The sequence below is a fragment of the Argentina silus genome, assembly GCF_951799395.1.
Source record: "Argentina silus genome assembly, chromosome: 17".
Taxonomy (NCBI): Eukaryota; Metazoa; Chordata; class Actinopteri; order Argentiniformes; family Argentinidae; genus Argentina; species Argentina silus.
In genome coordinates, this window is record NC_139671.1 from 2191631 (window position 1) to 2215890 (window position 24260).

The 24260-nt window shown below is 39.7% G+C and overlaps 2 protein-coding genes across 2 annotated transcripts; both read right to left on the minus strand.

The window, feature by feature from the left end:
- Positions 1 to 2901: 2901 nt before the first annotated feature.
- On the minus strand, positions 2902 to 7129 carry LOC310818393 (adhesion G-protein coupled receptor F1-like). Its single transcript, XM_083689337.1, has 7 exons — positions 6933 to 7129; positions 6081 to 6247; positions 5679 to 5867; positions 4153 to 5502; positions 3870 to 3911; positions 3679 to 3735; positions 2902 to 3388 (listed from the first exon to the last, which is right to left on the minus strand). Exons 1-7 carry the CDS (start codon positions 7123 to 7125, stop codon positions 3353 to 3355), a joined length of 2034 nt encoding a protein of 677 aa, XP_083545463.1. The 5' UTR covers positions 7126 to 7129; the 3' UTR covers positions 2902 to 3352.
- A 1351-nt stretch (positions 7130 to 8480) lies between these two features.
- Positions 8481 to 24135, minus strand: adgrf8 (adhesion G protein-coupled receptor F8). Its single transcript, XM_083688676.1, has 27 exons — positions 23977 to 24135; positions 22029 to 22132; positions 21578 to 21608; positions 21271 to 21423; positions 21001 to 21171; positions 20734 to 20910; positions 20433 to 20594; positions 19970 to 20317; positions 19669 to 19830; positions 19383 to 19553; positions 19002 to 19292; positions 18701 to 18862; positions 18453 to 18617; positions 17448 to 18311; positions 16819 to 16925; positions 16613 to 16671; positions 16276 to 16421; positions 15971 to 16162; positions 15289 to 15489; positions 14435 to 14575; positions 13809 to 14002; positions 13430 to 13600; positions 11700 to 13052; positions 11539 to 11580; positions 11206 to 11265; positions 10931 to 10994; positions 8481 to 10776 (listed from the first exon to the last, which is right to left on the minus strand). The coding sequence occupies exons 2-27, from the start codon at positions 22128 to 22130 to the stop codon at positions 10706 to 10708; spliced, it is 5760 nt and encodes a 1919-aa protein (XP_083544802.1). The 5' UTR covers positions 22131 to 22132; positions 23977 to 24135; the 3' UTR covers positions 8481 to 10705.
- Between the last annotated feature and the right edge of the window lie 125 nt (positions 24136 to 24260).

A 24260-nucleotide genomic window follows, 5' to 3' on the forward strand; every position in this document is an offset into this window, starting at 1 on the left:
CAGAGAAACCTGAGGTTGACCTGTGAGACCAGTTGTAATCAGCAGGTGGGAAGCAGCCCGTAATCCATGACTAGCAGGCGGCCATCAGCACTGTGTGAATGCTCACAGTGAATATGTTCGTTAATGGAAAGTGGAAATACCAAGAAAGTCCTTAGGGAGGGGGCACCTAGATGATGGTGAGTGGCTGTTTTGAAAAAGTGCTCTCTACGATTTGCATTCATGGTATCTCTTTGACATCTGGACTGGCCAACATGGAGCTCTAAGCCTTCCTCTTTCCATTTCCATTTGGCTCGCAAATGTAGAGCCAACTTTCTCCTTCAGCAATGACGTCATTTGTTCTATACTGTGAATGCCTTTCTGTACATTCTGTAGATTCAATTTACATTCTAGACATTTTACAGAGGCAACTTAATAAAAACACAGAAAGGTCTGTTTCTGGTATAGCATATATATACAATATGTTTGTATATATTATTAAAAGCTCAGTAACACCTTACTTAATTTGAACCACAGCAATCAATACTTCTAAATATGAATACATCTAATTATAATAATGACTGTCTGCTTCTACAAGTCTGCTTCTACAATGACAACTGTTCCACAGAAGCTGTGTTGCACACACAGGATAAATAAACAAGATGAATGAACAGACTGTCAGGAGTCCTCATCAGAGGTGCTAGAAGATGCAAATGTTTCCCAGGTAGAAACAAAGTACAGTAGCAATAAATAATAATACAAGTGTGCTTTGGCAACACAATGACTTCACTCATGATCTTACGAGCAAAGACTATCACTGTATGTATGGTCTCCGAACAGGGTCCATCTGTCCAGAGAATGAGTGAAAATAAACGTTTTACAACAAAATGAATCCTGAATCCAACAGGAGTACTGTTGTACGTATTCCGAACGTAATTCCCGGCGTGTTACCGCTAAGCCACGACGCCAGCATATGATTGTCCTTTTTGAGGTTTTAACCTTGGTGGGATAAAGCCTGGAAACTCATCTGTGTGCTGGACCCAGGGAGACACAGTATAAGAACATCATTAAACAAATCTACAGGGTTGACTGGAAAGTTAGCTCCATGAACATGGGGACATTGATACAGGGGCTGCTTGGATATAGCAGCTATATCTATGTTGGAAAAAACTCATAAATCTTATATTTATTTTGATTAAATCATACAATAATACCAAGAAAGAGCAAGTCATCTGGTCACGTCTTGAATGAAGGACATTGCGGTGTGTGGAGCAGCTTTTCCTCATCCTCTGGCATCTCGCTGATTTGTTTAGCAAACTAAACAAAGAGGGACACATTATTTGCATGTTCATGCTTGATATTGTGTTGACCTTCAAACAATGACTACATTGAGACGCTGTAGTCTCCATTACTGGGGGTTGTTCTAGGCCTAGAGGGCCTACACTGTGCTAGAATTAAAGTCTCTCATACACACACACACACACACACACACACATACCAATGAGACACACTTCTTAAGGAAGCCCAAACACCCTCACACTGTTACTCTCTCTCTTTCTCAGACATGTTGGCCAGTCCACGCGCACACACACGCACGCGCACATACACACGCACACATACACACACTGTGCTGTAATTAGAATCCAGTGACCAGCTGTAAGTCTACTGTGTGCTAACCCTCTCCTGCCTGTCTGTAAGCCTGTGTGCTAACCCTTTCTCCTGCCTGTCTGTAAGCCTGTGTGCTAACCCTCTCCTGCCTGTCTGTAAGTCTGTGTGCTAACCCTTTCTCCTGTCTGTCTGTAAGTCTGTGTGCTAACCCTTTCTCCTGCCTGTCTGTAAGTCTACTGTGTGCTAACCCTCTCCTGCCTGTCTGTAAGTCTGTGTGCTAACCCTCTCCTGCCTGTCTGTAAGTCTACTGTGTGCTAACCCTTTCTCCTGCCTGTCTGTAAGTCTGTGTGCTAACCCTTTCTCCTGCCTGTCTGTAAGTCTGTGTGCTAACCCTTTCTCCTGCCTGTCTCTCTCGTCTGCCCTCTTCTGCTGCTGTCTCACTTTTTCACTGTCTGTATTTCATCTCTTATAATTTGTGCAAATAAATAAAACTAATTTATTTATAGAGCAGCTTGAAGTGATACAGTCTACTGTGTGCCCAACCCACCTCTGTTCTCTCTCTCTCCAGCCTCTTCTGTGACTCTCTCTGTGTCTTGTCTGTTGCTGTCTGTGTCTTGTCTGTTGCTGTCTGTCTTGTCTGCTGCTGTCTGTGTCTTGTCTGCTGCTGTCTGTGTCTTGTCTGTTGTTGTCTGTGCCTTGTCTGTGTCTTGTCTGTTGCTGTCTGCGTCTTGTCTGTTGCTGTCTGTGTCTTGTCTGCTGCTGTCTGTGTCTTGTCTGTTGCTGTCTGTGTCTTGTCTGTTGCTGTCTGTGTCTTGTCTGTTGCTGTCTGTGTCTTGTCTGCTGCTGTCTATGTCTTGTCTGTTGTTGTCGGTGCCTTGTCTGTTGTTGTCTGTGTCTTGTCTGCTGCTGTCTGCGTCTTGTCTGTTGCTGTCTGTGTCTTGTTTGTTGCTGTCTGTGTCTTGTCTGTTGCTGTCTGTATATTGTCTGTTGCTGTCTGTGTCTTGTCTGCTGCTGTCTGTGTATTGTCTGTTGCTGTCTGTGTCTTGTCTGTTATTACATTTCAACTTTGCTCATTACCCATGGTTAAACATATGAGTTTCATCAGTTAAATCATAAAACATGTTAAGCACATTTCAACATTAATCAACCTTAAGTCATTTGGTTAGTTACATTGGATGTCATTTCATTAGTTTACATTTGAATAGTTATATTTGTCGTTATATCATTAGTTATTTAGTATATTTAGTATATCCTATTGATAACACTTGATTTTACTTCAGAATATCATTACACCACACAGACCCGCCTGGAACCACGTGTTTTTAATCGTTACATTCGATCACATTTCTGAATATTATTACTCCACCAGGTGGCGTTGCAGGTCGAGAGAAGTCCATATCTTTCGACACTTCAAATCATGTTTTAAAAAACTATTGCTGCTACCATGTAATTCCGCGAACACATAGGTCATAGAACTGTCGTGCTACTTGCATGTTAAAATGCAGTGTCCCCATTGTTTACATGTAGAAAAGAACATTTGAAAAAGGTTAGGGTTAGTAAAAATAGTAAAAAAAAATAAAAAAAAGAAAGAAAAAGAAAGAAAAAAGTAAAAGTAAAAATTAAAGAGCAACTAAGTGATTATGGTGAAAATAGAATCAGATATTCAAGGAAAAGGACAATTAAGGCTGAGATATACAGGACGAAGTAATATTCATTTTCATGCTGTACTGTATACTCCACTTCAGATAATAACTTTTGCTTAGACAGTCTACTGCATTTGCTGAGGACGGTCAACATCTGTGCTCTGAAATAAGAACATAATATAAGACATTAAATCAGCTAAAAGCTCAGTATTGAACATCGTTACACATGTAACTTACGTTACAAATAGCTGACAGGCAACTAGAGTGACAGTTACATCAAGAGCGTGATCAGCAATTCAGGATAAAAGAATCATGAATACATTTAAGTTGCGGAAATATCATTTGAGGAAATATAGACAATATAATGTTATTAACTTGATGAATTTATTTACTGATCCTCACATGATGTGATATATATTATAAGGTGACATGATGTGGAAAAAGTGCTTACCTTTGAACGGTTGGAAAAAACTGGCAGTTTAAATCTTTTTGCAACAGCTGACCGGACCTGAAATTATACACCAGCGATTTATCGCAGGGGATTTTTTTTCCAATTTATTTCCCAAACCTTAAATACCCGTGTCCAGCTATCTTTTATTTAAATTTTTTGCAAAAGCATCAATGTTGAGATTTCAAACATACCTGTTTATCTGCAAGTGTTCCAAACAGCAAGATGAAAAACCCCTTTTAAGGATAACATGACAATGGATTCAATGAATACATAACTTTTCTAATTCCATTAATTTGTATACATTAATTCAAATGTTAGGTATGCATACAATAACATCGTAATTCTCATGCAATGTAATTTGATACTAGAATTAAATGATACTCCTCCTGAGTGTAATACAATAATAATCAAGTAAACTAAATTTCATTTGACTGAGAAATGTGATCATGAAATATAGCAATGAGAAATAGTTACCTGCAATGAATTGAAGAACACAAATGCAATATGGATTCCCTCATTCTCCGGACTAGTCATGGTTCCAACTCCCAGCCCCCAGGTGAGCCCAAACAAGGGAGTCAGAATGGCCATACATCTGGCTATGACCACTACGACATGTGGCTCATTACGATTGCTGGAGATTGGAACACCTCTGCTAAGCGATTTGTCCAGAACCACAAACAGAATCATCATGTTGATGAGCACAATGACCAGAGCGGGAATCACAAACGCCAGGAGAGCCTTGGAGTCAGACCATCTGAGCCAGCAAACCCCGGTTTCTCTGACGTATTCTTCGTTAGGGACCGTCACTGCTATAGTTAAGGCAGCGATGATGAGCGGTGCCCCATAGCCCAGAGAGAAGCTGATCGCTAACATGGTTGATTTTGACATGCTGGATATGACCGTGACGGTCCGGTAGAGCAGCAGACCCGAGAACAGCATCCAGAAGAATAGGGCCAGGTAGAAAAAATGGATGAAAAATACTACTGCAATACAAAAAGGTGAATTTGGAGTTTCTGTGTCTGACATGGCTGCACCAATGATTAACCAGATGTCTGCGATCAGGAGAGACACCGCGATGTTCACAATGGATACGTGACGTGCGTATGATATGACGGTGCTGGTAATGGCTTTCCATACCAGTGCCTCTATAATGAGACATATGACCAAGCTTCCCATTGATATGCCCACTCCGATGTAAGTGATGACATCCAGAATGTTTCTAATTTTTTCGGGAATGGAGGGCGACATTAAGATGGAAAAGGAAGAGAGGTGGTTACAGGTACAAATGACAGTTCCGCTCTCGTAAGACTGCAGTTCACATCCTTTGTCATCCCATCCTCCGAGACCGCGGAAGAGACTGAAGTTCCAGAACACACACTGAGGATTGTCCAGAGTCTCGTCCAGTACACTAAAGCTTAAGGACACATTGTTGATCGTGCCATTAACCTTAACCATCACAACGTGTCCGTTGATGAAGTCGACACTGTCATTCAGACTTCTAATGCTTCTTGTAGGCAAAATGTTATGCAGAGAGGCAAAAGCTATGGTGGTAACTGTGTAGATGGAATCATTAGATGTTGGTACGCTTACCACAACAGATACCATATTAAAATCAGCTTTGAATGAATCTTTAAATGTGTTTTTTTTAAGACTAATAAGCGGTGTCACTATTTGCAAGGGTGGCCCTTTGAGAACATCTGAAATTGTCTCGATGGCACTTAGTAGGGCTGAGCTGGCGTTTTGGTTGACAAATTTTGTGTTAAGAAGATCCCAGGCGGAAAAGGCTTGATCTGAAGAGAGCGGATTTACTATTTTCAGAAAAATCTGTGGATCGATAGAAAAACCTGAGTTAGGTCTGTCAGAGAGTGAGATGGGAGGTACGTATGTTACGGTACTTAAGAAATTACATCAGCTCTGGAACACATTATTTATTTGAAGTATTTCAGTAACTTTTCCCCACTTAATTATAGTATGCTCTTATAATGTTAAAGGTAACATACCTCCATCTGGTGTTTGTGTAGTTGGATTACGCTTGGTATTCTTGGTAACTCGTTTGCAACATATTGCAGTACATCAGCAATGAGAGAGACAGTTGCAGGAGATGATAATATGATCTCTTGATTTTGGAGAAGAATTACGTCGAGGTGTTGAAGGGCATAGAGTAATTCTATGGGTCCAAGCGCAACAGTCTGTGTGGTTTGAGAGAAAAAGTATGTAATAACTCTTCAAAGGCCCCAGAGTAACTCCTGACCTTAGTTTTCACTTGCATATACGTTTGATAAAATTAAATAATCACATTTTAACATAGTAATTACATGACTTCCTTCATTATCACCTATCAATGTTTTGGATAGAAAGTGAAAAATTGGGCATGTCTTGAAAAAACGACTTATGGATATTACCTGATATAGATCAAATATACTGGACCACGTGGTACGTTGTCTTCTTGGGACACAGGCATATTCTAACCATGATCTGTCGTTTCGACAAATATATTTCCAATTACCCTCATCTTCTTTGCAGGCTGCTGTAGCTTCGGAAATAGTTCCATCTCCAAAAAGGTCTCTTTCTGAGCAGTGCAAAAAAAGTAAAAGGATGTAGGGTTTTGTAGAATTATGATTAACATCGTTCATATTGCTTCCCAAAAGCAGGTTACCTTAAAGGTGAATTAAGGCTTTTTTACATCCTAAAATTAACCCTAATATGTACAATATGTATGTAGTTTCTGGGGAATGAGATATCATAAAGTACTACTTAAGTTGAAACACTCTCCTTCTCTGCTATGATTGCCTTTCTATCGATGTTTCTGCTTCTCCTTCTGCATGTGTCTGAACACGTGTCATTCTAGACTGGAAGTGCTGTACCAGGTCTAGTCGAAGGGATATATTAATTTTATCTTTCACTGTGCTCGGAAGAAAATTCGGTGAAGTTGTAAAAACGAGAATACACATAAAATAATAATTTTCTCCTGCAGTCCTGTCCTCTGCTCCTCTCATCAAATGGTATGCCCTGCCTGTCTGGCGTTTTCGCTGGCATTTCATTAAGTTTCTGCAATCGCTTATCAATGAACTTTCAATGTGTCACGGATTTGCCTACAGCATTGAATGTCGTTCCTCGAGGAAGCACTATGTTCTAGATTAGGTCAGTATGTGCATGTCATATATGCAATTTGCGTACATTTTCAGGTGCAACCATCTTACTGCACCTTTAAATCAATTGAGGAAGACATTTAGTTTGAGTTGACTCACACTTACCTGGTACTATTCTATCTGGTCGTATTCCATCTGGTCGTATTCCACCTTCTCGTATTCCATCTGGTCGTATTCCATTTGGTAGTCTCTCCGAAAAACAATATGGGAACTTTACGAGGCCGAGATGCAGTTCCTCCTGACTACAACATAACACCAAGAGGACGGCGAAGATCCACACTCTCCTCAGCAATGCCATTGAATGTGATTATAGCTGAAAAACAACAGAGTCAATAGTACATTTGATGGTAAGTGTGGTAGGGCAATTTTTGCAGTTCACATTTACAGTTTTTCTCGATTGCTTAAACCGTTTATATGAAACTGGAGTTCGCATGCCACCAAAATAGCGTTGGTACATGAGCATAACAGTAACATTTTTTGCAAAACAGTTAGTGATTTATCATTGTTTTCACACAAAATGCTAATGTAAAGCACCTTTTTGCAAAACAGTTAAAATAACTCTCTACATAAGACAATAACTTGAGTAAGTGTTGACAAACAAAAAGGGGTTATTTCCTTACAGCATATAGATATTTCTCCCATTATAGTGAATTTTTACTCACATTGCAGCTCAACTGACAATCAGGAATGCAATTTTTGTTGGTGCCACTATCTGCTTCTTTCTGAATACCTTAGATTCATTTGATTTGTATTCATAGTAAGCATTCATATTATTTGTAACAGAAGCAGAACAAAAACAAGTGGTATTAACTGTTTTGAAAAGTTGAATATTGTTTCAAGAAATGTGCTCAAGAAATCGAGAAAAACTGCAATCAAATAGTCATGCATTTCTGTCTAGAAGCTAAAAGGAAGGCGGTGCCGCAAAAAAAACAAAAAAAAACGTGCCTCAACAGTTATGACAAAAGCAGGTAATATTATTGGACTTCCCCAGATCTCTGTCTTTATCGCTGCTATAGAAACATAATAACACCGGCCCTGGGATTGCTGCCATGAGTATGGGTTGCTTGGAGGAAGTTATTAGTATGGAATGCTTTGAGGAAATATGAATACATTACTACAAGATTACTACAAGATGTCAGGATGATATGCAAATTCATGGGTGTGAGGATTGGATGAGGAAAGAGATGATGATTCAGCTACTGCTGTGAACATGTAATACCATATTGTACTCTCACACCACAAGATTACAATATTCTCTCAAACGTAATCTGGAATTTATGCCTAAAACCACACATTGCAGCCAAATGTAATGATAAATGTCCCACAGTTTGGTAAATGGATATTGCATTTTAGAATGAAATGAAAAATGAATTTAGACTTGAAACCTGGCAAAACACATTAGTTATTTAGACTGAACTCAATCATTATTAATGCTACAATGCTACTGTACATTCACTTGCTACAAAAATAGATAGTGATGCTGTAACTACTCTTGTAACAATATTGCATTATCATTGTTTTACAAAGTACTTTAATTGTAAGTTTAATTGCTAATTAATAATCAGAAATTGAGTTTATATGTATTTGAGCAACAAGTCACAATAAAAATCTTACCCCTCTAACTCTTTCGTTTGGTACAACCTCAGGGACAATGATGCTGCCACACCAACACACCAACACTATTAATGATGAAAACAGATATTGTATGTTCAAAATTTCCACATGAATCATCAGACACCTACATGACAAACAAGGTTCCTCCTCCCTGGCTTTGAACCAGAAAATCATAGATTGTTATTGCATTGGGATATGTCAAAACAGAAGCCATAATCCCAAATATACAAAGGCCCTCAATTTTGTGGAAAAAAAAGCAAAAAAGCCTTTATTGTGCAGTTTACCAGTCTGAATCCGTATAATTTGTTGAATGATTTAGAAAAGGTTGGATTTTATGTTTGTCAAATTCAAGAAAGCAAAAATCTGTTTAAAGAATCTAAAGGAGTAACATTGCTGCAAATTACAGTTAAGTGTTTTTGGCCTTCAAAAGGAAATATAAAAGTTTGGTATTTCAGTGACACCATTAAGGTTAAGATACATTTCAGTATACACATATGGCAACATAAGCACTTAATATATATATATATATATATATATATATATATATATGCCATTTAGTTGATGCTTTTATCCAAAGCGACTTACATTGCAGTGAGTGCCTACATGTGAGGGCAGACAGTGAGTGCATACATATCAGTATATATGGTCCCAGCGGGAATCAAAGCGTTATTAGCACCATGCTCCACCGACTGAGCCACAGAGGACCACAATAAATAATAAATAAATAATATCTGGCATACAGTAGCTAACGTGCTGTAACTAGTCAATGGGAGTGGCAGTCCACATCCAGTGCCCTTAACCTCTGAGGTGGGGCATGGTGTATCACCACAATCCTGTTTCTCCTGACTACACCATAACACCAGGAGGACAGCAAAGATCCACACTCTCCTCAGTAACACCACTTCTGTGTGTTTATAGCTTATAACATGCTTATAACTTATAGCTTATAACATGACCAGCAGAGTCAATACTACAATACATGCTCAGTGGGGTGCCATTAAAATATAAGCAACATTGCAATTATGTATGGAATGCAACATAAGCACTTAGGCTATCTCATATACAATAGTGAGCTTGCTGTAAACAGTCAAGTGGGAGTGGGAGTCTACACCTACAGGACAGTCCTCTCTAAAATGAAGCCATCCTGTTTCTCCAACACAACACCAAGAGGACAGCAAAGATACGCACTGTCCTCAGTGCCTCTACTCCTTTGATGTTAAGTTGGGTTGGGCAAAAGTTTATTTTTATTAACATTTAATCGAATTAATCTACAAGCTGAGAAATGGCTGAACAGATCTTTTTCCTTCTCGCTGCCATAGCAACGTGATGTCACAGTTTCTGTGGTTGCTGCCATTGAGTGTACAGCACTTGAAACCTGTTTGTAGGAATTAAAGATTAATTAAAGATTATTGCTGTTAAAAAGGAAACACATCAGGCGTGTCTATTCATGTTTCAGCCACCGCCACTGCAGTGACAATGTATTACCATGCTCACACAACAACATCACAATCCTCTCTGTAACTTAATCTGGAACTGAATGTATAATTTGTTGATTGATGTAGAAATAGTTGGATTTTTAGTTGTTAGTCAAATTCAAGGGAAAAACACACACATGTTTGGACTTAATGAATTAATGATACATAGCCATTGATTCTTGAATAATACAACATACAATATAAATGGCATGTGCCATATATAATCTACAGTATTAAAGTATATATAGTACATACAGCATATAACATAAGCTTTTTTTACTCCATTGTCTGTAAACAATGTAGTTGTAAACAAACACAATATTGCTTCAAAACATAGTCAGTCCAAGGTCAGTCCTTGCATCCATAGCGCCCATGGTCAACGAATAGTCTCCTTATGACATTCTGTAACTTGTATACTGTACCATTGTGAATACGAAAAACTATTTTCCATTTTTAAAAGAAAAAATGACAAAAATGTACATGATTTAACAAGTAAAGTTGAAGAGCAACTGGTGATTATGACAACAATAAAAACAGATATTCAAGGAAAGGCCAATTAGGGCTGAGATATACAGTAAGTAGCAATATTATTTTACATACTGTATTGTATCCTCCACTTCAGATATAAATTAATAGCATTCGCTCTACAATACGTTAATCATGTTCTTGTGTGACTTCCCATTACAAAACGAAATTACCTACAGTACAACTGACATAAAGTGCTATGTGTTAAAAACAGTATTCAGGAGTTCTTCCTCTCCCAGTGGTCTCAACGCAGGACCACAGTAGTTAGGCGTTGTCAAAAGACTCTGATGATCTAGAGCCTTGTGAAGTGTGGGGCACTGAAACACCGTACACATCTGAAAAAACAACAACAGAAGATGACCCGGTCAAAGAGCGGAGGAATCGGAATTGTAATTTTTAACACGGCAATTTCATAGCTTTTTACCACAGTAATAATATAAAACATTCAGAATATTCCTGATTGTTATTTTGACTGGGAAACACCCTTACTTCTTCTCCTAATTCTTCTGAAGATGTTCAGTGCACTGGTTGATGAGGTGCCAGCACTTGTGCTCTACAGTGGGATGGATAGATGGATAGATGGATAGAAATGCACAAAATCACTGAATGTTGGCAGAACATAATAACCTGTATCGTGTAACATTCTAATAGATTGAACAAACACACATTCTGATATAACAGAAGTGCATACTGTCATCACCCAAGAAACATTTGAACAAGTTTGAATTGAGTTGGTGACATGGCAGAATGTTAAGAACGCTTACCGTTGTTTGGTTGGATGACACGTTAGCCGATGAGAATCTTCCTGAAATAGCTTGCCGAACCTGCAAGCACAGTCAAAAATGTAATTTGTGGCATTAACGTCAATATTATAACAGATAATATTACAGGTCTAATCATCGTTAGTGCACTACACATTATTCACACTGCGGGCGTTGTTACCGTTCATTTACTAACATGCTAAAACACTTGAAACACCTGTATGACCTGTAGATTAAACAACACCGCACACCTACGCACCAAAACACGCTGTGTATGGTAGCATGTTCAGCCAGTCTAGCTATGATTAACGCTTAAAGGCCTGATAGTGCACATACCTTTTTGTCTAGAAGTGTTCCAAAGACCAGGATGAAGAAACCCTTTGAGAAACAACACAGAGAAAACTAATTGGATGGAATGCAATGTTATCCTGTAATTACTGTTTTGTGATAAATTATTACATTAAAAATATGATGTTCTACCTGCTGTTTAATCATACCTGTAATGAGTTGAAGAACGCAAAGGACCCATGGATCGCCTCATTTGTCGGATCAATCATGGTGCCCACTCCCAGCCCCCAGGTAAGCCCAAAGAATGGAGTTAGAATGGCCAGACACCTGGCAACGACCATCACAGCATTCCTCTGATCTGATTGGCTGGAGTCCCCAACACCACTCTTTAGCATTTTATACAGAACCACAACCAGGACTATCAAGTTGATGAGCACTATGGTCAAGGCTGGGATCACAAATGCCAGGAGAGCCTTCGACTTGTACCAGTTGAGCCAGCATGTGCCTCCGTTTCTAATATATGCATTGCCAGGTGCTGTTACTGCCACAGTAATGACCGCAATTATGAGGGGTGCCCCATAGCCAACGGTGAAGCCTATAGCTAGCATGACTGACTTGGACATGTCGGCGAAGACCATGACAGTCCGGTACAGGAGCAGAAGTCCAGTGATCAACATCCAGAAGAACAGAGCCAGGTAGAAGAAGTGGATGAAAAATGTTGCTGCCCTACATGAAGGTATTGGCGTTGGGTCTTGGTCTGAGATTGCTGCACCAATGATGAACCAGATGTCGGCGATCAGGAGAGACGCTGCGACATTTACTATGGAGACGTGGCGTAAGTAGGGAGTACTATTCCTGGTCATGGTCTTCCACACACACGCTTCTATGATGAGACATATGACTAAGCTAGCTATCGATATCCCCACGCCGATGAATGTAATGTAACCTATTACCTCACTGAAGGAAACGAAAGGTGACATCAGGATGGAGAAGGAGGTGAGATGGTTACAGTTACAGGTGACAGTTCCGTTCTGATCAGACTGCAGTTCACATCCTTGGTCATCCCATCCCCCGATACCGTCAAAGAGACTGAAGTTCCAGAACACACACTGGGGATTGGCCAGAGTCTCGTTCTGTACGCGAAAGCTTAACGACACGTTGTTGATCGTGCCGTTAACGTTTAATAGCACAACGTTTGCGTTGATGGAGTTTACGCTGTCGTTCTGGCTGCTGCTGTTTCTTGTTGGTAGAACGTTGTTCAGAGAAGAGAACGTTATGGCGGTGATGGTAAAGAGGGCGCCCTCGGTCTCCGCATCCTGAGGTATCTCAACTTGAGTTGTTGAGTTGCTTAAGTCGGCACTGAATGAGTTTGTAAATGAAGTTTTGTTTAATTGAATGAGCGGTGTGTTAATAACGAAGGACCCGTCGGAGAGGGAAGTTGATACGGTTTCTATAGAGCCCAGTAAGAGAGAGCTGGTGTTTTGGGTTTGATTCTGATTGATGGCATCCCAAGTTTCTTCAGCATTGTCAGAGACCAAGACATCCACTGTGTTCAGAAAATCCTGAGGACGAAATCAAAATCTGTTAATCAAAACAATATTTACATATAGAAATGTAAATATTAATGGATCTGTAACAATTTCTAGTCTTATCAGTTATTTGAATTTCACTTCCATTAATACATATTTAAAAGACCTAGGCAGTTTCTCTGTAACAACACTGCCATTACATGTAATTACTACATATTGTTACGAAATCCACACTAGTGAAACAAAGAACAGTCCCTTATGCATGGCAATTACTACATTACTATGACACAATGAAGAAAGGTTATTACCAGAGTAGTTACAGCATTATTACATAGGTATAACAGCAGCTTAAGTGCTGTTAAGTATTATCCAACAGGGTAAAACATGCAATGTAAGAACACTCAACATACCGTCATTACCCCTTCAGTTATTACGATATTCTGTGAGAGGTTTGCTACAGTGTTCAGAATATCGACTATGGTGAAAATACTATTAGCTGATTCAGCAATGTCATCCTGCAGATTGCTTGTTGCATTGCTGAGTTTTTCCACAAATCCTGGGAGAGCAGCCTCATCCAGATTCTAAATGGTAAAAAAAAGACAACAAAGAATTTAGTATTGTATACTGTTGATGCGCCCATTCATGAACATATTGCATCATGGCACCTCATATTGCATCATTGCATCAACACGCAAAAGTATGTTTACCTCAACATTAGAAGGAGAAAATATACCGTATAACTATCAATTGAAAGATTTGCGTGGCTGAACAATGACTGAGGAGTACTACCAGAGATTCTTCTTTTAAATCTTTGATTTCGCTCAGAATACAAGTGTTTTCCAATAGTTCCCAGGTCCCATCCTCTCTACAGATGGCCCTCCTGAAGCCTTCTTCCTTGGGCTTGCAGCCTGCTCTAGCTTCCTGATTGACCAGGCCCTTCCCATAGACCTCACCATTATCATCACACGTAGGAGCTGGTGACGCTGTGGAAGACAGAGGACAGAAGACACTTACAGTAATATATCCGATGGGGATCACTTGATTGATGGACATCATTGATTTGTTCTTCCGAATTATATTGCGAAATATACATTTTCCAAAGCTATGGATTTCTCCACATGATCTATAAAAGTATGCATTATTGGTAGAGCTTCACTGTAAAAAGACTGACATCTGAGTTCATCCAGACGTCTGCATGATGGTGGTGGTGTTTAAATCAAGCATGCTGTAGAGACTCACCGACGCTGAGGATGTTTAACGTAGCTCGATCTAACTCACAGACGCTGAGGATGTTTAACGTAGCTCGACCCAACTCCCTCCCCAGACATCTGCATGATGGTGGTGGTGTTTAAATCAAGCATGCTGTAGAGACTCACCGACGCTGAGGATGTTTAACGTAGCTCGATCTAACTCACCGACGCTGAGGATGTTTAACGTAGCTCGATCCAACTCCCTCCCCAGAGTGTTGGTCACTTCACATGTCAATTCTTTTTTGTTGTCGCAGTTTTGCTCTCTGATCTGGTAGGTATACTCAATGCAGTTGTTAATCTTAGGCACTGTGGGGAGTAGGTGAACATCACACATGCCATTTAGCTGACACTTTTATCCAAAGCACCTTACATTGCAGTGAGTGCATACATTTTTCAGTATATATGGTCCCAGCAGGAACTGAACCCATAACCTAAGCTAACCTAACCTAAGCTAACCTAACCTAACCTAGCCTAACCTAACCTAACCTAACCTAACCTAACCCTAACCTAACCTAAGCTAACCTAACCTAACCTAACCTAACCTAACCCTAACCTAACCTAACCTAACCTAACCCTAACCTAACCCTAACCTAACCTAACCTAACCTAACCTAACCTAACCTAAGCTAACCTAACCTAAGCTAACCTAACCTAACCTAACCTAACCTAACCTAACCTAACCTAAGCTAACCTAACCTAACCTAACCTAACCTAAGCTAACCTAACCCTAACCTAACCTAACCTAAGCTAACCTAACCCTAACCTAACCTAACCTAACCTAACCTAACCTAACCTAACCTAACCTAACCTAACCTAAGCTAAGCTAACCTAACCTAACCTAACCTAACCTAACCTAAGCTAACCTAACCTAACCTGAGCCACAGAGGACCACATGGGGGATGTTCATTATGGTGGACAATTCAATTGCTTCTCTATGCCAAGAACGATGCTACTTTGTTATAACCACAGTGAATGAGAAGACCACATAGTAACAGGTAGTAATGGATAACAAGTAATTACCAGAACTAAGTGATGTGCCTTCTTCCCTCCATATGGCCTTGTAGAGAGATTGCACACAGCAGCTGAACACAACCTCAGACTCTGCGCATTGAGCCGTTTTGTCATAGAAATTCAGCTTCAAGGTTGGTGGAGCAGGAATCTCTATGTCCTCTCCCTGGGAATAGAACATTACACTGTTCTCGAGAACACATTCATAGCGCCCTGTGAGAAGACACGAATGAAAAGCATTAATGCGATGAAATAGATAACACAACTTCAACTTCAGAGTCGGCGTTCTGTATGTTTCTAGAATTTGTGATGTTTGTCAAGTCAAGTATGCAAAAGGCATTCAGCCACTCTTTGTCCATTCTATGTAACCTTGATGAAGGCAATATCGCCGAAATGCGTTGGTTTTTAACAATAAAGATGCTTTTTTGGGAGGGGTTTGTCCTCCATTTCATCCTCCAAGAGTAGCTGAAAAGTTTTACATAAATGTTTTCGTGCACCTTGGTTGGACTTCGAGGCAGCGACTTGCACCCTTTTCCCCATCAAGTCGAGTACAATAGAGGCCAAACTGCACTACATTTAGTCTTTAATACATTTCACAAACAATTTGAATCCATAAATTCTAACAAGCAGTGAAACGTGTCTATAGAATCAATGTGTTGCTCCAAAAATAAATAGAAACAGACACAACTCTCACCTGTGTCTGATCTCTCCACACGTTTCACGATGAGTTGTGATCCTGAGATGCTGTACTTGTTGTTGTTTGAAATATCGCTCCCCTTCACTCTCCATTTTGTATTAGTATTGAGTATGTTGGCATTTGGTTCACAGACCAACAGCATGTCGTCTCCAGGGAGTATGACCTTCAACTTATTAAACGGTTTGTTTTCTTGGAGGAAACAGTGGAAAACCGTTGTAAGTCTTTCTTGATTTGACTGAAAAGATACTGTATTGCATATATGATTGCACGCATGCAAGCTATGAAAGACTATGTCCATTTACCAATCAAAGTTGACTTGAAGGAGTTTTCTTCAACATTGTACGACCTCCTCTTCAGAAAATCTACAACCTTCGTATTTGCCGTACTCATCACAGATGTATCTATTATGGTTGTTGGTACTGCAAGTTCCACAATCACACTGCCTCTCCTGTGTAACACATTGATACATACTGTGATGCACAGTGCATTCATTTACACATTGTATGTGTCTTCATTCATTCATGCAGCCACACATTCAACACATATGTACAACATGTACGTACAATGTATTATTAACAAATAACCAGAATAATATTTTATATACTATAAACATTTTATTATATTTGAGCAATACCTTACCTGAAGCCTGTCACACTCACAGATCTGTAACCTGGTGTGTCCTTGTAACTGGTATTAATCTGTGTGAGACAGAGGGACAGCATTGTTCACATATGACATATGATTTCACAGTATAAACAAATCAGTCAAGGCTCTTTAACACTCTTTAACATATTCAGATATTTGACTTAAAGAGCTTGTTATTTGATAATAGAGAAGATACGTACAGCCTCTTCAATGTCCGTCTTATACTTCCTGGTCTTGGCATGCGCAAAATCGTTCAAGTTATCATCAAAGTCCTCATTCAAGGCGAACTCCATTTTCACAGCTCTGTCTGTAGGAAATATTTTAACATGCAGGACCAAAAAATTATCATCATCAGATATGAACATTGAGCTACATTTACCACTTCGGTAAAAATCAATATATCGATTTACTCATGACAATTCACACAGAGGGAAGAAGCCAAACACTTCTGCTGATGAACAGCATTATTGCACTATTTCACTATTACTGCACTATTATCAGGGTGGTTTACATTATGTGTTAGTTTCTCTAGGGAAAATAAGGCTTGGCTATTACCACCACCAGTATCCCTCAGGGAAAATAAGGCTTGGCTATTACCACCACCAATATCCCTTCAAGGAAAATAAAGCTTGGCTATTACCACCACCAGTATACCTTCAGGGAAAATAAGGCTTGACTATTACCACCACCAGTATCCGTGAAGGGAGGCTGTTACTGTATGCTGATGGCGTTAATCTATCCTGAGCACGGACATCTTTTTATAATATGATGAATTGTAGAGCCACAAGTTCCAGTCCGCTGTGTTGACAACAAACAAACAAATACATACCAGTTGTAGTTGGGGCTGTAGTTGTAGTTGTAGGTGGGGCTGTAGTTGTAGTTGTAGGTGGGGCTGTAGTTGTAGGTGGGGCTGTAGTTGTAGGTGGGGCTGTAGATGTAGTTGTAGTTGGGGCTGTAGTTGTAGGTGGGGCTGTAGTTGTAGGTGGGGCTGTAGTTGTAGTTGGGGCTGTAGTTGTAGTTGTAGGTGGGGCTGTAGTTGTAGGTGGGGCTGTAGTTGTAGTTGTAGGTGGGGCTGTAGTTGTAGGTGGGGCTGTAGTTGTAGTTGTAGGTGGGGCTGTAGTTGTAGGTGGGGCTGTAGTTGTAGGTGGGGCTGTAGTTGTAGGTGGGGCTGTAGTTGTAGTTGGGGCTGTAGTTGTAGTTGTAGGTGGGGCTGTAGTTGTAGTTGGGGCTGTAGTTGTAGGTGGGGCTGTAGTTGTAGTTGGGGCTGTAGTTGTAGGTGGGGCTGTTGTTGTAGTTGGGGCTGTAGTTGTAGGTGGGGCTGTAGTTGTAGTTGTAGGTGGGGCTGTTGTTGTAGTTGGGGCTGTAGTTGTAGGTGGGGCTGTAGTTGTAGGTGGAGCTGTAGTTGTAATTGTAGGTGGGGCTGTTGTTGTAGTTGGGGCTGTCGTTGTAGGTGGGGCTGTAGTTGTAGTTGGGGCTGTAGTTGTAGGTGGAGCTGTAGTTGTAGGTGGGGCTGTTGTTGTAGTTGGGGCTGTCGTTGTAGGTGGGGCTGTAGTTGTAGTTGGGGATGGAGTTGTAGTTGTAGTTGTAGGTGGGGCTGTTATTGTAGTTGAGGCTGATGTTGTAGTTGTAGTTGGGGCTGTAGTTGTAGGTGGGGCTGTCTTTGTAGTTGAATGTGTTGGACATACAGTACGATCTATTGTAGAAAGGAAAGTATATTTCATTAAAAGATAGAAGAAGAAAGAAAGTGTAGTTGGTCCAAATTCACAACTTACTGAAGGGATCATTTATGTGGCCCGAAAACTGCAGTAAAATAAGAAAGCAATAACATAGTTACTTGTAATTGGCTGGCAGTACTCTCCATTAGGAGGAATGGCATTGATGCATCCACACGTGTCATCAGTGATGTCATCACAGGACCCATAGGTGGTGCACTTGTCACATGACCAATGGAACTGCTCCTCACATCTGCACTGGTATCCAGTAGCGTTTGGATAGCAAACTGAGGGCACACAAGCAAATTAAAAATCTCAATTCAAATTCAAACAGTAATTATCATTATAGTACAATTACCAACATTCTTACCTGTAGAGATGCTGACCCCCGTGATTCCTATCTGGTTATTGATTGTGACGGGGTAACTGGTGTTTCTCAGAATGGTCCTGAGTTGATCGATCACTGTAACGTCTGTGGTGTTCACCTCAATATCAACAATGTACCCATACAGAGTTGGTGGGGCTGTGGAAACTTGAAATAGACAATATCACAAGTTAATTATCTTTCATATAATAATGTCTGTCATTCAGTCATGCATCTTTTACACTGAAGTATTTACATTGCTATGGTTTTTGAGTAATTTCTGAACATTTTTCAGTCTTAAGAGTACCTGGTGTTGTTGTTGGAGAGTCTGTTGTTGTTGTTGGAGAGTCTGTTGTTGTTGTTGGAGAGTCTGTTGTTGTTGTTGGAGAGTCTGTTGTTGTTGTTGTTGTTGGAGAGTCTGTTGTTGTTGTTGGAGAGTCTGTTGTTGTTGTTGTTGTTGTTGTTGGAGAGTCTGTTGTTGTTGTTGGAGAGTCTGTTGTTGTTGTTGTTGTTGTTGTTGGAGAGTCTGTTGTTGTTGTTGGAGAGTCTGTTGTTGTTGTTATTGTTGTTGTTGTTGTTGTTGGACATGCTGTGAAGTCTGTTGGTTGAAGCAGAAATGATATTGTTTAGTGAACAGATCTAACCACATGGTAACAACACCTACACCTATCAGGCTGCTGCTGCTTACTTTGGTGGAGTACTGACTGGCAGTACTCTCCATCTGGAGGAATGGCATTGATGCATCCACACGTGTCATCAGTGATGTCATCACAGGACCCATAGGTGGTGCACTTGTCACATGACCAACGGAACTGGTCCTCACATCTGCACTGGTATCCAGTAGCGTTTGGGTAGCAAACTAAAGATATAGAAGTGAACTTTGAAATATCATATAATGTAATTTAGTGAATTATGATTATACGTAGGCAATTGCCATGCAATTACTTCCAAGACTCTCAACTGACTGTTCCTACCTGTCGTAAAGTTGACATCAGTGATTTGTATCTGGTTATTGATTGTGATGGGGTAACTGATGTTTCTCAGAATGGTCCTGAGTTGATCGATCACTGTAGAGTCTGTGGTGTTCACCTCAATATCAACAATGTACTCATACAGAGTTGGTGGGGCTGTGGAAACTTGAAATAGACAATATCACAAGTTAATTATCTTTCATATATTAATGTCTGTCATTCAGTCATGCAACTATTACATTGAAGTCTTTACATTGCTTTAGTTTTTGAGTAGTTTCTGAACATTTTCCAGTCTTAAGAGTACCTGGTGTTGTCGTTGGAGAGTCTGTTGTTGTTGTTGGAGAGTCTGTTGTTGTTGTTGTTGTTGGAGAGTCTGTTGTTGTTGTTGGAGAGTCTGTTGTTGTTGTTGTTGTTGGAGAGTCTGTTGTTGTTGTTGTTGGAGAGTCTGTTGTTGTTGTTGGAGAGTCTGTTGTTGTTGTTATTGTTGTTGTTGTTGACTGGCAGTACTCTCCATCTGGAGGAATGGCATTGATGCATCCACACGTGTCATCAGTGATGTCATCACAGGACCCATAGGTGGTGCACTTGTCACATGACCAATGGAACTGGTCCTCACATCTGCACTGGTATCCAGTAGCGTTTGAGTAGCAAACTGAAAATATAGAAGTGAACTTTGAAATATCATATAATGTAATTTAGTGAATTATGATTATACGTAGACAATTGCCATGCAATTACTTCCAAGACTCTCAACTGACTGTTCCTACCTGTCGTGAAGTTGACATCAGTGATTTGTATCTGGTTATTGATTGTGATGGGGTAACTGATGTTTCTCAGAATGGTCCTGAGTTGATCGATCACTGTAACGTCTGTGGTGTTCACCTCAATATCAACAATGTACTCATACAGAGTTGGTGGGGCTGTGGAAACTTAAAATAGACAATATCACAAGTTAATTATGTTTCATATATTAATGTCTGTCATTCAGTCATGCAACTATTACATTGAAGTCTTTACATTGCTTTAGTTTTTGAGTAATTTCTGAACATTTTCCAGTCTTAAGAGTACCTGGTGTTGTCGTTGGAGAGTCTGTTGTTGTTGGAGAGTCTGTTGTTGTTGTTGGAGGGTCTGTTGTTGTTGTTATTGTTGTTGTTGTTGTTGTTGTTGTTGGAGAGTATGTTGTTGTTGTTGGAGAGTCTGTTGTTGTTGTTATTGTTGTTGTTGTTGTTGGACATGCTGTGAAGTCTGTTGGTTGAAGCAGAAATGATATTGTTTAGTGAACAGATCTAACCACATGGTAACAACACCTACACCAATCAGGCTGCTGCTGCTTACTTTGGTGGAGTACTGACTGGCAGTACTCTCCATCTGGAGGAATGGCATTGATGCATCCACACGTGTCACCAGTGATGTCATCACAGGACCCATAGGTGGTGCACTTGTCACATGACCAACGGAATTGGTCCTCACATCTGCACTGGTATCCAGTAGCGTTTGAGTGGCAAACTGAAGAACAGGAAGGTGAATGGAAAAATAAATATAAATCCATATAGTGGATTATGAGTTTAACAATAAGGACAAATGTAAAACAAATAATATTGTTACCTGTCGTGAAGTCGACATCAGTGATTTGTATCTGGTTATTGATTGTGATGGGGTAACTGATGTTTCTCAGACTGGTCCTGAGTTGATCGATCACTGTAACGTCTGTGGTGTTCACCTCAACAACAGCAATGTACTCATACAGAGTTGGTGGGGCTGTGGACAATTTAAGATAAGCATATATAAGACAAGTGTTCTCACTGCAATATGCTATTCATATTTCATAAACACATTTGATGAGATAAGAAGATTTTAAATGTTTTGGACTGACTTTGTAAAAGTGAAATATACAAGTTGCTAAAATACTTACTTTCTCTCCTTACTCTGACGTGATGGGATTCCTGTGAAACAGGAATAACCGAGTTAATTATTTTTATACGATTAAAATATATTATATAAAATATATCATCATTTTCTTGAATGTCTAATTGTATTTCTTGAATTGGAATGGAATGTGAGCTTGGCTTTGCGTTCAGTGTTAACTTTTCGATAACTCAGATCTCTAATTCCAAGTGCCATAGCTCCCCCTTGTGGACAGTCAACGGGAGTTCAGGCTTTGTCAAAATGCGAACTTTGGTCATAATTAGAGAACAAGTATATTCACCAGTCAACAGAATAAAGAAATCATTTTGGTACACACTAATAATAATTTAGAAGCAAACCATTCAATGTTCCTGAAAGTGTTTTTGTAAAATGTGTTCAAACACTGAACTTGTTGTTATTAATTTCTTTATATTATAACACACAAATGAATGTCTTACCTGCGAAAAGAGGCTTGATATTTCAAAGCACACACATGTTCCCAAGTTGCAGCATAATATCAGGAAGGTGGCGATATACCACCATTTCACTGACATTGTCATTCCTGCAATTTAATAGAAGAACAATTCAAATTCAAACTAGCTTAGATGTATCAACTGAGTTCAAAAGTACATCCCTTCAGAACTTCAGGAAAGGGAAAGTGCCATGTTGCCTGACATTATGTAAATGTTCTCATGCGTTTAGATGATACAAAGGCAGATAGGGATTACAGTAAGAGAGATAAATCACAGAAGAACTAGTTTCAAGCATCAAATCTCCTTGAAATCTAGGTAACACGCGAGGCTTTTTGTCTGTCCAAGACTTGATTGTAGATGATTACGAAAAAAACTGCATGTTCAATTCACAATTTGATTAGATGTAGGAAATTGTTTTTGAATTGTGTTTTTGAATCAAGCTTTTGAATAGTTTACTACTGGCTTGACTAGTTTATGGTTGACTGGCGTGATAAGGACTCACATGATACCGTTCCTCATTCCATTATATGCATTACAATGAGCCGTTCCTTCGATTTCTACCTCCACAAGCTTCTCCTGATCTGTATCTTGTGATGGTAATTTGGGTAATGTATTCCGTTTCACTACACTATCAGGTACTGGAGGGCACTGTATGTATCAAAGCATGGAACCTGACAGCTTGGGTCACAGAAAGCAGACCAGCAATGCTAGGTAATTTATTGAACAGGTCTTTCTGCATTCAACAATGGGACGCTATGCTTCTGTACAAGGCTGACCGAAAGTTTTCTGGTATCTATAGATATAGATAGGTACTTCATTGATTAGGCGAAATTAAGGCGTTACAGCAGCGCACATCACAAACAACAACAACAACAAAATAAAGTAATAGAATAATAGAATAAAATAGACATCTGAAACATTATATACAGTAAGAACAGTCCAGTATGATTTAACCCCCCCCGCCCCCCCGACTCTGATCAGCCCTCTGATCACCAGGAGGAGTTGTACAGGCACATTGCCGCAGGCGCTCCTTAGTGCAACATTGCGCTCCTTAGTATCTATCAAGTTATAAATTGAAGAGACATGGACACCATAGTTAGTAGGAAACATTAATGAATTTATCTGGCGCTCAACACAGTATTTACGGAGGGGGGACATTTAACTACTCCCACAGAACTGACTCTGAGTCCTCTAAACCACGTATAGCTTCCCTGTATTACCCCCGACTTCAAGATTCAAGATTTAAGATTCTTTATTTGTCACGTGCATACAAGTATACAGTGAAATGCAAAAGTGACAGTGCCACAGAGTAGTGCGACAATACAATAAGTTTTAAAATAGAATAAAATAAAAATAGAAGTACTAAAAAATATACAGTATGGACAGTATAAACAGTATAAACAATATGAACAGTATAAGCAGGAAGCAATATAAACAGCAGATGGATGCTTGCTAGACAGAACAGATAATTTAAGTCATCAGCTTGTCAGTGAAGCACTACTGGCAGTCTTAAGCTGTTCCTGTTGATAATGTTACTTACTGGAATATAAATTAGCTCTGTTGTTGTATGCAAGCATATAAAATATGCGGAATTTATACATGAGCTAATCACATTGTATTTACAGCCGAGGGCACTCACTATTATTAAATGGTAATTAAACAGTCCTTTAACAGTTAATATCCATTAAGAAATCAGCTGGTCACAATACGTTCTGGTGATCACTGTACCTAAAAGTATGAAATACAATCAGCAACTACCTGGTACCAAATAGCACAATGCTTGTTTCAAAGAAATCACCACGTAATTATTATGTAATTACCTGCTAGACATTACTTTCATTTGAAAAGCCAAATAGCTGGGTCTGACCAAAACGTATAATTGAGCTTATAATTGAAATACTTTTTAATAACGAAACACCTGATTAAGTCTTACCTTGTTTACTTCTCCGTGTGACAGTCAACAAAATAATCTCCAGGAAATTTACAGTCCAGACACACACAGCAACATCATGTAACTATGGTAAGCAAGAGCGTCAACTTCCTTTAACAAATTCAGCAGGCAGGTAGACACAGACACTGCACTCTGTACAGGTAGGCGATGACACAGACACTGGCACGACAGGTGAGATTTCCATCTGTTTCCTCAAGCCAAGAGCCTGAAAAATGGAACGTCACTGCTGGCACCCAATCAAGCATGTTGCGCTCTAACACTGGCAT